This window comes from Varanus komodoensis, unplaced genomic scaffold (assembly GCF_004798865.1).
Source record: "Varanus komodoensis strain SLA01 unplaced genomic scaffold, ASM479886v1 scaffold1, whole genome shotgun sequence".
Classification (NCBI taxonomy): domain Eukaryota; kingdom Metazoa; phylum Chordata; class Lepidosauria; order Squamata; family Varanidae; genus Varanus; species Varanus komodoensis.
The window spans coordinates 41,848,376-41,865,551 of NW_025335268.1; the positions used below are offsets into that span (position 1 = coordinate 41,848,376).

General features: G+C 43.4%; 1 protein-coding gene across 1 annotated transcript; it reads right to left on the reverse strand.

Moving 5' to 3' along the window:
• Positions 1 to 294: 294 nt before the first annotated feature.
• STX11 (syntaxin 11) lies at positions 295 to 15,479 on the reverse strand. The gene is made up of 2 exons (XM_044423272.1): positions 15,372 to 15,479; positions 295 to 2,785 (listed from the first exon to the last, which is right to left on the reverse strand). Exon 2 carries the CDS (start codon positions 2,775 to 2,777, stop codon positions 1,914 to 1,916), a length of 864 nt encoding a protein of 287 aa, XP_044279207.1. The 5' UTR covers positions 2,778 to 2,785; positions 15,372 to 15,479; the 3' UTR covers positions 295 to 1,913.
• Positions 15,480 to 17,176: the final 1,697 nt, after the last annotated feature.

Genomic DNA, 17,176 nt, shown 5'->3' on the forward strand with positions numbered 1-17,176 from the left:
CCTGGAATCTCACTTCTATCTGCTAGGTTATTTGCTATCCTACCCAGTTTTGTATCATCTGCGAATTCTGATAACTGTTCCCTGCACTTTCTCATCCAAGTCATCCCTCTCCCAGCCTCCTTACCTGCTGTATCCTGGGGACAGTGTAGGAGCATTAAGATGTTAACCGAGCAATAATGTACTATATATTTTATTGCTCACATAAAATAAATTGTAGTCATGAACTTTTGGCCTGATGGTGATGGGGTGTGTGTGTTTTGTTCCGCATCCGATTTTCCAATATGCAAAAGGAGATTTATAGCAACTTTCAGTACTTTATTGAGTGAGCCAAAATAAATAAATAAATATAACTAAATACAAATGGCTTCACACTTTGGCACAGGAGAATAACTGTGCTGTTAACGTATTATAAGTGTTGAAAATGTATTAAAAATAAAACACATACATAAAACTAGATTCACATTTTTCTGAAGTCCAAAGTATATATCTAAAGCACAAACTTAACAAATAAGTCTTCAAAGGCAGCAAATAAATCCTATTGTTATTGTTGTACATATTTGTACTGTTAAATGCCTACAGATCTTGGTTTTAGGTTATTCTGCTTTGACCACACTGAACAAAAATAAAATAAAATTTGCATGGTTGGGACAGATATAGAGTGAATGGTTTCTACAGGTTTATTTCTGTCCATAAGATGTTTGAGAAAGAACATTTACCATACACCAGGAGACACTTGGGACTTAATTCTGAAGGCTGAGTTTCTGCCCCCTTTCTGGCACAATCTTTCACTTTCTTTTTCATGTTTTGACCTTCCCAAGTCAGCCACCCTCTAGCTCAGGGATGGGCATCTTGTGGGATCCTACCTGTTTTTGCTTACAGCTTCTATCATCCCTCACCATCGGCTAATCTGGCTATGGCTGATGGGACCTGCAGGCCAAAACATCTGGAGGGTCATAAATTGCCCACCCTTGCTTTAAACAGAGGCATACAAGTTTCCTCCTGTTGGACTATCAGCCACTCCTGCTGCTGTTAGGAAAGTTCTAGGCAATTGCTGCAGCATTTAGCACAATACACAGTTACTTGCAAAAGTGACATTCCCAGTCTGTTCTCTGGATCTTCCCTGACAGTGGCCCAATATTATCCAGCAGGTATGGCTGCTATCATGCTTGCCTGCATCCAAACTGAGACAGATAGTGATTCAACCACTTTCTTCATAGATTAACAAATATACTTAATAATTCTTTAACTTTGATTGAGAGAATTGAGAGAAATTTTATTACTTCTATATAAAAATACAAATATTCTATTTCCAATTACAACTGTTGTGGCAAAACCCTTAAATCGTGTGCATGCTAGATGCTTAGATTATCCAAATCACATCCATGTATGTAAACTAAAATTTCTTTTCTTTCTTCCATGCCACAGCACTGACTCCTTTAAATCCAATTCCTTCATTCCTCTCCTCCCTTTTTTGGCTGTAAAAGTGTGTTCATTTAGAAACATTTATTATCCACATGACATGACCAATATTCATTCCATTTATTACAAAAATCAGAAACTTAAAATACATTATAAAAACCATATGTATACATATTTGTATATTTATAAAAACATAAATATTCAATGAACAGACACACACATATATCTAAAAACAGTTTTAAACCATCAACAAGAAAACAAAATCAAGACCTGAGTAGATACCGCATCATATGGTACCAAATTCCCTGAGAGAATATTTCCACAGCTTTGTTTATGTTATGGTGCACTTACAATTTGGGCATGGTTACATTTTGCCTCCTGTGATTCTGGAAGGCATCATGTCATGCTAATCACAAAAGAAAAGAACAGGAGCACAGAACGTTAAGTCACTGAACAGGCCCCAGAACACCAAGCTGGTAGCTTCAGGGAGAGAGTCAGCCTCTACAGCATGATAAACAGCAGCAGAGGATTGTTCGGCAAGGGTGCTTCCTCCTGTATTCAAGGGCTCTCCTCACTTCTCCTTTAGCCTCGCTAACATAGTCTTCCACATTTTGCACATTGAGCTCAATAACATTAAAGGTGTCAGCCTGTTCTTCTACCATTAGGGCAACCTGCAGAAAGAGTTCGTGGACCTCTCTGATTCGAGACTCCAGCTTCAGCAGCTCTTTGTGCCGTGTCTCTATCTCATTCAAGGCTGAACGTGCTCCCTTTGCATCAGACAGAAGGTTTTCGGAGAAAACATCCCACCGGCCGTGCTCAATCATGTTCTCTATCTGGTTCCCAGACACATCCTTGCCCATGATCTCTAGCTGTCGCTGGATCCGAACCTTGCAGTTCTCCCGCTGCTTCATCTCTATCTCGTTGTACGCAAACATGGCTTCCTGAAAAGTATGCATGAGGTCAGCATAGTGGTCCCTTGACACTCGGGCTATGATTGTGCTTGAACCGTATTTTGTTTCTGCATCTTCACTGAAGTCCCTCAAGGCCAGGAGTTTTCTGTGGATATCTTCCCCGCGGGCCTTGATGTCTTTTGCAATTGTGTTTGCATCACGTTTTATACTACTGAAGCGGCGCACAGATGTCAGGAAGCGAGTATTTTGCTTGGCCAGGCGCCTAACGTCCTCCTTCAGGTGATGACTACTTGTTCGTATTACCTGGATGTCTTTGTGAAGACTTGCTAAGGCATCATCCGTTTCAAACAGAAGAGTTGCACCAGGTAGTTGCAAGTCATCCTCAGCATCAGCTTGTTGGCTATAAAGCTTAGACAGCTCATAAAGCTCAAAGAGTCGGTCTCTCATTTTTGCTTCTAGGGAGATAAAGGAGGGAATGAAAAAAAAATCACTAACAATAACAGGTTTCTCTTAAAAGACTTAAATAGCATTGATATTTGAAAAATGGAATTTCATAGGACATGACAGAGCACAGTAGCTTTCTGAAAAATATCGAATGCTGTTTAAACCCCATGTCCTGTTTATAGTTCAGAATTCTTATCTACCGCATTGCAGGAACAGGAGGGGGACGCTTATATTTCACCCTTTCCAACCTGGTGCCCTCCAAATGTGCTGGACTGCAGCGCAATCCCAGTCACAGAGGGATTCTATATAGGGAGAAGGGGGGACTTGTTGACTATTGTTTCTTCCTCCTGGCAGTCCTAAGGACAATCTTTAGTGCAGTCGAAAGCTATTAAATGATCCGGAGAGGGCAGACTCCACTCCGTTCTTTCAGCCTTGTTTACCATCTATCAAGAAAAAGAATTCCAGAGAGCCCAAAGGGTTGCACACTATTTTGTGGATTGGCTTAATAAGAGCATTGCCCTAATATTTTAGACATTAACGGGATACTACAGAAGAAGCACACATCCCTTTTGGAGGGAGCGTTACAGTCATAATGACAAAGGTGGAAGTTGGCATTACAGGACTTTAAAACAGTAACATACATCTGTTGATAGTCTCTGTCCAAAACTCTGAAAACAGAACACGTTCTAAATGCTTTCTCTGCCCAACCTAAGTGCAGAATATCAGGCTTCGCATGCTAGCTTAGCACAGGTAAAAGGGGAGGTATGGAAGCACTTTCTTTCGAAGATACTCTGGGGATTTTTACATGCTGGGTGCTGAGATGTGCACTTACCACCACTTTGGATATGCAGGCTGCATGTAGGGCGGGGGGAGGGGGGGAGCTGCAGCTTGCCATGTTGTGTGAGCACAGGCCTCATGGGTTATTTGAGAATTAAACACTCCATGAGTTCTTGGAGGGCTATCAAAAGTTTGTATGCCTGGATTCACATAGCACAACGAGCTGTGGCACAGCTGTGCCACAACCTGCATTTCCAAAACGGCAGCTGGCACATGCCTTGGGGCCCTGTAGTTTAATTAACCCACAGGGGCTTATTGCAGGACCAGCTGAAGACATTGTGCTGCCATTCCATGTATAAAAGATGACTGGACTGGCAGTTGAATCTTTCTTGGAGGCTGGCAATGAGACAGCATCTTCCTTTGCACTGGAACATGGTAGGCTAGCCTAGGGGAGGCAAGGCAGCCCACGTGGCACACAGCTCTCTCCCCCAACACCTTGCTGCCACCTCCCAGCATCTGTTGCTTCAGGTGAGCACCTCACTCTGCCTAATGGGAAGGCCAGCCCCGAGTTATCATAATATGCAAACTGAATCTCCGTGTCTTCTGAGATGACTCAGTCCCCAAAGAACTCTGCCTAAGGAGCTCTGCACATCTAAATTGACCGCACATTCAAAGGTAAACCAGCTGAAAACCTGACTTAAGGTATGCACATGAAAACCTTTCCTATGTGGAAATATGTATCACAACCACATTTTGCAATGGTTGCCCAGCAGATTTAGAAACTGGTGAGGGATGTGTTGCAATAAGAATGCAAGCACTAAATTCTTGACATTCCTGTTCCATGACTTGCATCAGACAGGGCTAGCTTGAAAGGCATCACAAGCTAAACACATGTTTCACACGCGACATGCTTTGAACCAAAGTCATTCAAATCCCCAGGGTATCACAGAATAAGAACATCAAGGATTCTCTTCCTAAAGAAAGTCCAGCAGTGTAGGAGAGACGGATTAGGAGAAGATACACAATAGTACAGCTTGCTATACTTGCAGGGAAAGAGAGAGCATGCCAGGATTGGGAAGATGACTGAGACAGATCCTGGAAGACAAAGAGCAGAGTGAGCATAAAACAGGTGAGACCATGTGTAACTCCCTCTTTCACCTCATTTCTGCCCTAATTCTCACCCATAAATTAACCATTGGGTCTCAAATCTCCCCACATCCCAGATTATATGAAAGAAGCCATCTTGCACAAGCGCTGGTTCTCATGGTAAATGAGTAATTCAGTGTGATGATGCACTGTTGGAGGCTGATTTTACACATACACACCTGTTCCAGGCAGATCAGGACCAGAGGCTTCTAAGAAGCCTTTCTTATGTTAACTGGGCAGCTAGGCTGGCTTTGCGATACAAAAAGGGAACACTGTATTGCAAAAATCATTAACAAACGACACCAGCAGAAGTTAAAATACCAGCTGTTAGGGAAATACTAATGCTGATGCTAAGAAGCTGATGCTAAGAAACTAATCCAAATCCCTCTCCTCCCTTCCCAACAAAAGGAGTTCGCTCCACTCTCAGGGTAGTCCCTGCTGCTTATGGACTAGGCAGCAGGAATGTCAGATGTTGTTCAATTGGTTTGCTCTTTTGATCCGATGCTGGACTATGGGATTAATCATGTTACATCCATCCCCATCTGATTCTGGCTGTTCAAAGGAGTTTTTCACCAAGTTAGACATTGTCTTTTGGCTTCTCACTGGGACTGCTGGCCTTGGCATTTCAGCTAGGAATCCTGACCCCACCTCTTCTTCCAGTTCTGATTCAGATCCCGAGATAACAACCTTAGAATATAGTACTTGAGAGAAGCCCTGCATGCATTGCACTTCACCAGTCCTCCCACAGTTACTGAGCAGAATCAGCACAGAATTTTATGGCAAGAACTGTTGGACTTGACAAGCTAGTGCCAATATTTCTATTACTGTTAGCATTAATTATCGTGCCTGACAAATACTCAATTTGAATGTACATTATTTCAAAGTAAGCTACATCAACCTTTTGCAGTAGAACATGGGAAAAGTACAGGTTAACTTTTTAAAGTGTTAGCAGCTGGCCTGTGAAAAAAGAAATAAAGCAAGATACACCTGCAAATGACATTGCCTTCTAGTACCTGCATGCTACTTTCAGTGTCCTTTCTCAGTAAAGAATGGAAAACACAGCAGTGGAGGGATATTCAGTATTACAAGGCACAGAATTTTAACCAATGACCTGTTTCAGTTAACAGGCCTTCTAATTTTTGTAAGAATTTTTTTAATGGGTATCAACAACTATCTGTCCTTTATATAGTTGTTTCACAGCTGAGCACTAATATAATATGTTGATGAACCAGAGTATGCTTGAAATATCAAGTAGTTGCCAGTGGGTTGGTTCCAGGATCTGCCTTCCTCTAAATGGAAAGTTCTGCTCACCGAAGGTCTGTCTGCCCAGTTTTTAGGGCTTCCTTACCTCCACACCATTCATCAAGGCTTCCTGATTTCCTGTACAGCATTTTCAGAGGTCTGGAAGGGCCTCCTTCACAGTAAGAAGAGGCATGGGAGTTTCTTTCTGGCAATTCAGTTATATCTTAATCCAACCCTATAAAACTCCAAGAAACCAGTTTCTCCAAAAAAAACCAGTGTCACAAAAACCTACCATTGAACTAGTACACCTACTGATATCATATTAAGCCTAAGATACATTCAAATATACATGCAGAGATTGAAGTGCAGTGGTGAAGCAACTACAGAGACTGTGCTTTGTAGCCAATCTTCTCCCAGCAACCTAATTTGGGGGAAACTGGGTTTCTGTGTTTGGGGCAGTGGCTGTACAGAACAGAAACCTAGAGACCCATTCCTTCTCATTCCCCAGAAACATTTTGTGGCAGCCTCATAGGGAAAGAAAGGGGGAACCACATATATGACATTCTACATGGTTACCTGTGCTTGTGCACCAACTTGCCACATCATGCAGTCCCAGGCCAGCATGAAGCATCTTCAAACATGTAGCTAGAGATGATGTGCTAGAAATGGAAAGCCTAAGTGGCTACAGAAGACACATGTTGGTGGTACTTGGATATAGCATTAAACCATAACGTACACCTACATGAATGATTGCTCCTTTCCTCTGTTCCACTAGTACACTTGCAAGATGTTTAGAAGTATCCACTTTGGTTTACAACTAACCACTCCTTATCATTTCATCTGAATCAGAATAAACTGGTTCCAGACTACTCCAGCCTGGAATCCTCCATATGATCTGGACTACATGTTCCATCAGCCCTGCTAGGTTAGGGCCAATGGGAGTTGGAATCCAGTACATATAAGGCATACAACACTGGGGACACCTCAAGCCATAATGTCTGGTTTCTATCCTGGCTTGTTTAGACAGTCCAAACTAACCAAAGCTGCCCTGGTTCAGGCAACATAGAAACATAGAAAAACCTGACAAACTATTGTTTGTTGAAAAAGTGAACAGATTCATTTCATCATCATACATGCATGCCAGAGGAAAGGAAGAGGATGGGAGCAGGTTTGTGAACATAATGCTAACACTGTGTGCCAAACTGGGCCATTGCCTTCATAAGTCAATTAAATTATAAAGTCAAAACCTGAATAGGTAAGCTATATGTTTAAGGGTATTTGATATAAATAATTTAGTAAACTATTTTTAAATTGCCAAATACCCAAGTCATTGTAAGATCTTTGTGCTCATTAACACTGGACTAGGTTTGTCTTTATTGACCAGTTGGAAGAATATTATCTGCATGATGCGTTTAGATCTTCATAACTGAAATTCTGAAATGCCTCTCCTAAGGCACAGTTACTGGCAAGAACTTCCATCAGCATCACGCTAACCATTTTTGTGCCAGCCCTTCTGCTTTTGGTCCTGCTTCCTTTGCTTTTCACCCCTACTCCCACTGGAATGTGGGCCCAAGAGTGCCTACAAAATGGAACGAACCCCTAAGGCTGAAAAAGATGTCCCACCCATGCTATATACCTTAGGACTAGTTTCAACAAAAAGATGATGTAAAAAAGCTGTAGCTGGACTGGCAACCTGAGCAGTAGGCAGAGCCTGTGGCCTGCTTCCCCCAAGCCGAAATCTGTGCCTCGACTGTCTCACTTCAGACTGCAGGTAAGTGAGGGCTACTTAGATATCAAGGAGAGCAGTTCTAGTAGATCTGCCTGCCTATCATATTAAATGTTTTATACACACAGGGATATTTTGTACAAAGCAATGTTTACCTGAGGGAGTCCCCGCTTGCAGGGATCCAATAGATCTGCTCCCCTGCCACCCCACTGCATCCTCAGGTGTGCACTGGCCATTTGGGGAAAGGAGAGGCTGGCATTAATCATACCTAATGACTGGCTAATAACTAAGCCAAGGAGAAGGTTCTGAACTTTTAAGTTTCACATTATGAATCTGTGGAAAAGCACAGCTTTCAGTCCCTGGATGGCTTGGCTTATGTTGTTGTTTGACTAGTAGTAAGGACATCTGTCAATATCAGGGCTAGTCAGACAGGACTCACAAGAAAATAACAGCATTGATTATATGAAGACAAGCCACTAACTGTTCAAATTGTGCAACTCCTGTATGACTAGCTATTGAAGTATCTCTTCAGGTAAGGACAAAATGTCATTCTTCTAGGTCTGCACCTACTTGTACATATAATCCCTCTGCACCCAGGGATCCAGAGCTGAACCCCTTTCCTCTGCTTCCGTTTGGATATACCTCAATGCTTTACCCTACAAGGCAACAGAGTAATGCACACTGGTGCCCGGTGCGTGCACAGGAAATAATGCACTAAGGAAATGCACAGGAAAGGATTTGTGGCCTCCTCCAGCTACACATTCCTGCTATGAGCACTTTTAAAAATGCAAAAGATCCTATTCATAGAGCTTACAAGTCACTTCCAGTTGAGACCCAAGTTTGCTGACTTAGGTAATAGGAGGCAAGGTAAAATGATCAACCAGACCACTGCTGGCACAATGGTAAGCTAGCGCCTCATAAAGCAACCAGAAGTGATCAAAAAGGCTTCTTTCCAGCACAAAACACGTTCACAAAATACCCAGAAGAGAGCTCTGTTGACATGTATGTCCTGTTCTGGAATCAAACATGGATCGTTTCCAGAGATGTTCTAGGAAGGGCTACCTTTCCCAAGTTTCTGTTGCACATAGCAATGGGTGCCAAATGCTTAACACAATCTGCAGAAGTGTTTCTGAGGCTGTTCAATCGATTAGGAGGATCAAAAGAATGGACTAAGTACATTGCATCAGGAGATGGAAAAACCTCATAGAAAATTTCCATAAGAGTTCATACCAATTTTTCCTGCTATGGGGAAAATAAATAATTTTGATATTGGGTATTTCATTTGATGGAATATGCAATGTGAACATTTAAAGTATACTGCAGAGGGGATTGCATTTTCTGTGATAATTATGTTTATTTTGTGATGGTTGTTACTTGTTATTTAAAACTTACCTATACTAATTATGGGAGTTATTTATTTGCAGATTATGAATGCTATGCACACACTTAATGAACCCCCAGAGAACTGCTTGTATTAGGTGGTACTGAACTGTAACAAACATTCAAGGTGTTTATTCTAACTTTATGAATTATGCAACTTATAGCTTAAGACTGCTATGCTATTTTCACTTATTTATTTATAAAATTTGTAAAATTACTTGTGTCTCTGGATGGCTTACAACATAAATTGGAATAAAATGGATAAATTGGCATTCCATGCTGGCTGCAATTAATAAAATAAAAACAATAAAATCCAATTACATATTAAAATATTGAATGAATAAAAAGGTCTTAACCTGGTGCCAAAAAAATACAGTGACGGCTCCAGGCGGACTTCTCTGGGGAGCGCATTCCATAGACGGGGCGCCACTGCAGAGAAAGCCCTCCTCTGGGTACTCCGTCTCCTAATGTCTTTCACAGAGGGTTCCCAGAGGAGGGCTTCTGCTGCCGATCTCAGGGGGTGGGAGGGCAAATAGGGAAGAAGGCGTTCCTTTAGGTATCCTGATCCCAAGCCGCTTAGGGCTTTATAGGTAATAACTAACACCTTGAATTGAGCCCGGACTTCGATGGGAAGCCAATGGAACTAATAGGGGACTGGGGCTATATGAGAATAATGCCAATCCCCGACAGCATTCTGGCAGCTCTATTTTATACCATCTGAAGTATCCAGACTGTTTTCAAGGGCAGCCCCACGTAAAGCGCGTTACAGAAATCCAACCGGGAAGTAACAATGCATGTGTTACTGTTCCTACGCAATCCTCCTCCAGGTAGGGACGCAGCTGGTAGGTTAGCCGAAGCTGAAGGAAAGTGCTCCTCGCCACCCACCATCACTTGGGCTTCCAAGGACAGCTCCGGGTCGAGGAGCACTCCCAAGCTGCGGACCCTGTCCTTTAGAGGGAGTGCAATCCCGTCCAGGGCAGGGCCCATGTCACCTACCCAGGAGCTCAAATCTCCCACCAACAGAACCTCCATCTTAACAATCTAGGCAATATATTTCTATGCAACCCAGGAGCCAAGACTCTCTGGGCAATTTGCAATTATATTTGTAATTGGGTATTTATGCCATTCTGTGCAATACATTCTTTTTCTATAATAATATCTGTAATAACATTTGCATCATATGTACTATTTACATCAATAACTTCTATGCTGGGTGTGACAATGATGTCACCTATTCTTTTTATGAAATGTATTTGAATTAAATACAGTAGCCATGATACCACATTGGTTTGGGTGATGTAATTATATGTTTGCTAGCACGAATATGGATATGTGATGTTTGTACATGATAACGATTTGAATACTTGAATATTTAAAGGAGTTGGATAATCCTTTAAATCCATAATTTGGATAAGGAAGATTTTCAGATAAGTAGCTCTTCCACAGGCAGTAGTCAAATTATGCATATGCTGGTATACCCTAAAACACTTAATGAAAGAAAAAATAAAAAGCAAGTGTCCCACCTTACTGATTCTTAGTTACGTGTCAAAGTCTTATAATCAATTTATTTTAGTAATCCCGAAACCCACATGCATGACTGGCGTCATGGAAGTCATAAGACACCTCTTCTAAATTTCCACGTTAAGTCCTGGTTGACTCATAACAGCAAAAAGGCAAAGCATGCTGCAAAAGATTACTAAGCAGCAACGCTGCATAACACATCTCAATACTAGAACAGGTTGCCTGCTTACCACATTATCCCTACAGGGCACATGCTATTAAATGACTGCAAACCTCATGACTGCAAGACTCACGGGTGCCTGTTGCATTATGAAACAAAGGGTATTACCTGAGTACTAACAGCAGGTGTCTGTAATTACCAATCACAAATTCCCGGGGTTTCTCAGATTATTGTTCCCTTGTTTATACAACACATCTTCCATGAGGTATATTTTGCATATTCATGCAACCACGAATAAGTCACCAAGATGTAGGTGTTGACAATTTACAAAAAGATAATTCATAGAACATAAGATAATGCCATGTCTATAGTCAAAGCAAGAGCTACAGTACTAATTCTGACCTATTCTTTCCTTCCAGAGAAAATATTCTCAAAGATTTTATCTAGAAATATTAAATGTGTGTGGTTTTTACAGGAAAGTTTCCCCATAATTAGAACAGATTACTTTTTAATAAGTATTTTTCATGAAGAGAAGATGTACCATTGCAATTGGTTTTTAAACTATTAATATCACAAATATATACATGCCTATACAGAAATAACCCCTATTGAGTTCAGTGTGCCTTACTAAGAAGTATTTTGCTATAAGCTTTCAAAAATGCTATATGTAAATTTAGTAGCACTGCAGCTTTCAGTGACAAGATTTCTAGCACATTAGATTTATTAGCAAATGTCCCAAATCATGTGTGTTTCCTGAAAAACCCTTCGGGGTGCAATCCCAATTGAACCCTCAATAGAATTCAGTGGGGTTTACTTCTACTTGGACAAACGTAGGATTCTACTGTATGTTGTAGAGCCCATAAACGACTAGAATACCTGGCAAACACAGTGATGAAAGTTTATGGAGGCTGACATAGAAAGGGAGCAATCTGTCCACCCTCAGAAACAGTGCTGGGAAGCCTCTGTGTTCTTTTAGTTACATAGTCTGGAAGTAGGGAACTTTTTAGAATGCTACATTGCAAATGCACATTAAAAGGTTATGAATACTTTCACATTGTAGTTATGCCTATAAAAAGGGCAATCTTTGCCCTCTGAGGACATTTCCTCTTCCACAAAGTGAAGATGGGAAGCAGAGAGTTCTAGATTCCTGGAGAATATGCTGGTATCACAGCTGGGCTTTCAGAAACCTACTCGGGAAGCACTTGACTGCAGTTACAAAATGCCCCTGAAGTCACAAAGCAAAATACAAGAAGAGAAGAGGAAAAAGGGATCCCTCGCTTCTACTGTAAGTGCCTTGAGGAACCAGGTCTTATTGAAAACTAAAAATCTTAATTGTTGTTTCAAGTGGTGAAATGAAACAGAAACATGGCTTTTGATCCAGAGACTTACGGACAGAAGGGAGTGGGCTGAAGGTGATTTCTCCCTAACCCTCTCCCTGGCAACTCCTGAGCACCACCCCGCTTCCATGCTCTCTCAGGCTGCAGTGCACCAAGGCAATTTTAGGTTCTGGACCTGATAGTCTTCTGAGGAAGAGGGGGCTCTTGATATGATACTTCGTGCGACTTCACTTTCTTTAAAGTGAGCTAGGCCAGCCCTGTTACATTTGGGGTCCTCCTCTTCATGCAGATGAATGGAGCCCCAAACCTGTACCCCCAAATCCTCTTCTGAAGCACCACTGGCCCTGAAGCTTGGGTGACCATACTGAATGGGTGGATCAGGCTGCAGGAGGCCCTTTCTGTCAGAGGGACTCTATCTGGGAGCTCAGAGGACATTCACCTTCCACTCACTGCATTCCACAGCCAGAGTTGCGGACCCAACACACTGTCCATTGTAGGAGCCCTAGAGGATGCAGCACCTAGAAGACTTGCCTTCCCCTGTCAGTGAGGAGCGGCCTCTCTCAAGTCAGACAGGAGAGCAAGTTCAACCCTCCCTGAAACAGCAGTACCAGAGCAGTGTACCCCTTGATCTCATAAAAGCAAAGGGCAAACACTCTGTTGTGAGAAATCATGAAGATGTACTCTGGAACTCCATTGAGGTGGGATTAGGGTGTAGCCATCAATGAAGACATGTTACGTTTTGGATTCCAGTTGCATTCTTAGGGGAGAAGTCATCAGGAGCTGCGGTGCAGTCAATGGAAACACCAGGTTTGCACAATGAGCTTTTCTCCTTATTCTCCCACAGTTTACAGGAAATGAATAGAGAACTAGCAAGTATTATATGGTCTGCTGTTGTACTGAAGTATTTAATACAGAATTTCTTTTCAATGCATTTGCTTTCCATAAGACCAAGATGGGTTATTCATCTACACCTGAAATTCTGGCTTACTGATACATCCTGCTACAATTCCCCATCATGCTCATTCAGTCAGTAGTTATACACTAATAAAACTTCACATTTTAATAAATTCTTCCCACACTGCCCAACTTAGTACCTAATTGGGTATATCCCACATGCCTCACCGCACATCACCAGGCTGCTACAGCCAGCAAGTGCTTCTCCTGCCTGCACAGATCCAGCCTGGTGCCCAGTTCCTCCCCATGCAGAGTGTCTGGGAGCTCTACATGGAATGCTTGTGATGTCAGAGCTCTGTTGTGAGGAGCGGCTTCTCCAGTGTCAGAGGGGAGCAACCCGCCCTGCAACAGCTATCTTAGAGTGGCCACTTAATGTTCAGCCGGAGGAAACCAGGGGTCTGGCATTCAGAGACCCAGTGCCTTTCTGGGATTCTTTCAGAGATCCTCATGAGGGTCCTCCAGCTGCAGAAACACTGCACTAAAAAAGAAAGATCAACTCTGAAGTGCAGGCAAATCATGCATTCAAAGTGAAAGTGGATCTGTGTTGAAAGCACACTACTGAAATAACAGAGAAAATACTACTTTTTGTAGATGTGTAGCGGATTGTGCTACATTCATCTAATTTCAGCCCAGAATTGACCTTGTTTATCAGGTAAGTAGTTCTATGACAACATTTCACCTATGGAAATGGGGGAAAGTAAGGAAGAGAATTCTATTTTAAAGCAGAATGGGTAACTGCAATAAAAATGGTCTTAAAATAGTGTTTCATGTCTAAATTATATGAATTTCTTACTGTGAAGAAGGACAACTCAAGAAAAACTGAATGATCATACTGATGAGCAGCCTACAGACTTATCTCCGAGTGAGAATGCAGAGTGGAACTCGGATTATATTTGGTTGGTTTGTTTGGAACGTCCTGTAATGTTATAAGGGACCAAAGACCTGGTATGTTATCATCACTCACACGTTTATATAGAGTGCTTCCTCTGAAGTCTTAAAGAGCTTCCAATCAAGATTGCTCCCAGCATTACCATTCCAAAAACACTCTGCAGCTATTCTGTTTTTTTCTTTCTTAATGAATTAACTGCAGCAAGGGACAAGATGGAAGAACTGATGGGAAAGCATTGGAGGTTTGCAAGTGGAAGATGACATCCAGATCCCCTATAAAATCCCGTAAACAATGGCAGGGCAATAGTCAAAAAAGCTCCATCTTGGAAGTATCCCAAAGATGGGCAAGGTCCAAATTCATACACTTAAAGAATCCTAATATCTTGAGTACATTCAGACCATCCTCTGAGAATACTAGAACTCTGTAATATGCCCACCAGTATTCAACAAGTGACATAAAACCATCAACAAATACGATTCCACATTGCCCAGTATTGCTGATGGCAGCAGCTCTGTGGTTCCGGGAATCATTTCTTCCACTCAGGTCCTATTTGGAGACTGAACAGAAGAGCTTCTGCATGCAAAGCAGAGGCTCCACCACCACCACCCCACTTCCCCTTAGACTGTAGCCTTTGTTTCATTATCAGTACAATTGCAGGCACTGCTTTTAGAACTTAGTCTTACCAGAAGTGAAAGCCTTTTGTGGATGGAAAAGACAATGAAAGGCATGAGATACTTCCTAGGGAAGTCTGTGGTTAAGTTCTCATTAAGTATAACGGATCTTTATGAAAACTGTCCTGAGATCCTATATGGATTAAGGACAAAGTATACATATTTTAAATAAATTCTGGATCACATGCTATAATGGCTAGTGGGTCTGGTGGTTCTAATGGAATTCCCTCCGTCCTTCTGTCCTGCCCACGGCTTCTTATTGGGTCAGTTTTTGTTTAAACAGAACAGAAGAATAATTAAGCGCCGGCAGGACACGAGCCTGAGCACACCAGATACAGTGGCCGGGCTGGGCATGGTCAGCGCTGCCTGGAGCATCCTATGCAGACCACCCTGAGCTCTACCTTATACATAAAATCAAGATGCGGCCCAGTAAAGCGGACCAGCGCTCTTCACTGCTCCTCAGTAGCAGGCCACTCTGGGAAAACCCTGCAAGCGCTCCAGCCTTCGCTCCCCCAAGTTTCGACGACCTCAAACTTCCTCTCCGGCTCAGCGAGCAGCACCGGCTTCGTCCCCGAGCCGTTCCCATCTGCTTCGAGAAGGCCAGGCGGACGCGAGAGGGCGTGGGGGAGAGGAGAAAGAGCGCGCCTTTCTATGAGAAGGACCCCCTCCCATTCCCCGAGAGAGAGAAACGGGGGGCGGCACTTCATGCTGGCGTCCCCCTTGGCATAACCAAGACCCGCTGCCTAGACCCTCCGTCACCCGCGGACGACGTTCTGACAGGCTCCGGCACTCACCGCATGCGCCGCGGAGGGCGGGAGGAGGCAAGAGGGGCTCGCGTCGCGTCGCCTCGCGTCCTGGTCCTGCTCCTGGTCCTGCTGCTGCTCCAGGAGCCCGGCTCGTGGAAGAATACGCCGCGCGGACCGGCGCAGGAGTTTCCCCCGGCTCCTGGCTCGCCCCGCCCACGGCCCCTCCCTCGCTCACCCATTGGCTGCCGCAGCGTTCTCGCCCCGCCCCTCCTCCTCTGGCTTTGGGTCTGCGAGGAGCGATGCCGCCCGGGGCGGGCTGCTTAGGGCGTGTGTCCCGGCAGGCCGGCGAGCTGCCGGGAATTCTTGGCCGCGGGAGTCAGCATCTTCCGCAGAAGTCCTGCCCTGGCACTTCGGTGGCAGCTGAGCGGCAGCGCGGGGTCTGTCTCTCCTGTCAGCCGAAATACGCTCCCATCCCATCCGCGGGACAGCTACGTTATTTTAGACCCCCGGCGGCAAGGCCTTATGAAGAAGGGGGAGCGCTTTTAGAGGGTCGTGTGAAGCGCACACCTAACATTTCTCTTTCCCACCCCAGCCCCTAGTCCATGCTTTACACCTGCTTCTGTGTTCCTCATGCGTTAAGGAAGTTTGCTGTTCCTGATTTAATAAATTTTAAAAACTCTGAACCCATGCATTTGAAGCTCACTTCAGCGGCAGGATGTTGCAAGAATCCCCCGCAGCCCCTCTCTGCGAACTTTGGGGAGGGAGGGAGTCCAACCCGAACTGCACCACTGGCTCTGCACTGCCACCATGCACACGTGTGCTTCGTCTTCACTAAAGGGTTAGGGTTAGGGTTAGGGCAATGTAGCAAGCGAGACTAGGATAGGGTGGAAGAACCATCTTGATAAAAAAATAGGAAGGCATGTGATGTTTAAAATTTACTTTTTAAAAGCTTGTTTATTGGTGGGAGGATTAAAATGTTTGTTTTCAAAAAGAAAAAAGTCGGGAGAAACAAAAGGTACATGGGAGGGGACCAGCTGTGGAAGGCACAGGCCCCAGAAACTTTCATTAAAAGAATAACAAGTACTGGAAAACACCTCAGACTGTGACATGGAAGAGCTGCCACCACTGAGACTTCACTTGACAATACTGGGCTGGATGGACAAATAAGCTGACATATAATGTAGCTTCCTATAATGGTTTTGTTTTCATGATATGACAACCCAGCATGTTCTACAGGCCACAGTTAGCTGTCTTGTCATACAAACCCAGACTGTTTCCTGCTAGATGCCTTGTTCTTCATCAGCAAACTACCCTGGAAATGCATCAGCCTTGGGCAGTATAGCCAATGGTGAAGGTTGATGGGATTTATAGTTCAGAACCTAAGGAAGCCTTATGGCTAATGGGGATAAAAATCTAGTAAGTAGAGTCAACATCTGGTTCTTACCAGATTTAGTTTCTAACCTTATACCTTGATTTTTGGTTCCCACATCAATGCCCTGTGCTTGCTTTACCTTTCTTGAATTAGGGCCATCCATGAACTTCCTCTTCTTTGGTGTAAGCCTAGAACTGCTTACATTCTCAGTGCCTTTCTCAGAATGGATACAAAGCCTAGAAATCCCTGCATACTTTCTTGGTAGTAAATTCTGTTGAACAAAATGAGACTTACTCTGGGGTAAATATGCCTAGAATTGGTCATGCAACGGGTTATAATCTGGAATGTTTTCAAACTGTAACACAATTGTTCTCATCATCCTGAAAGGCTCTTTACAGACGTCATTTTTCTGTTTTATTTTTATGAGGTCACAGAGTGTTACCCACTCTTGTGTATTCTGGGAAGTGTGGGTAGTTCTTCT

Coding starts and splice junctions, on each gene's coding strand:
- STX11 (XM_044423272.1), bottom strand. CDS start 2,777: ATGAGAGACCGACTCTTTGAGCTTTATGAGCTGTCTAAGCTTTATAGC.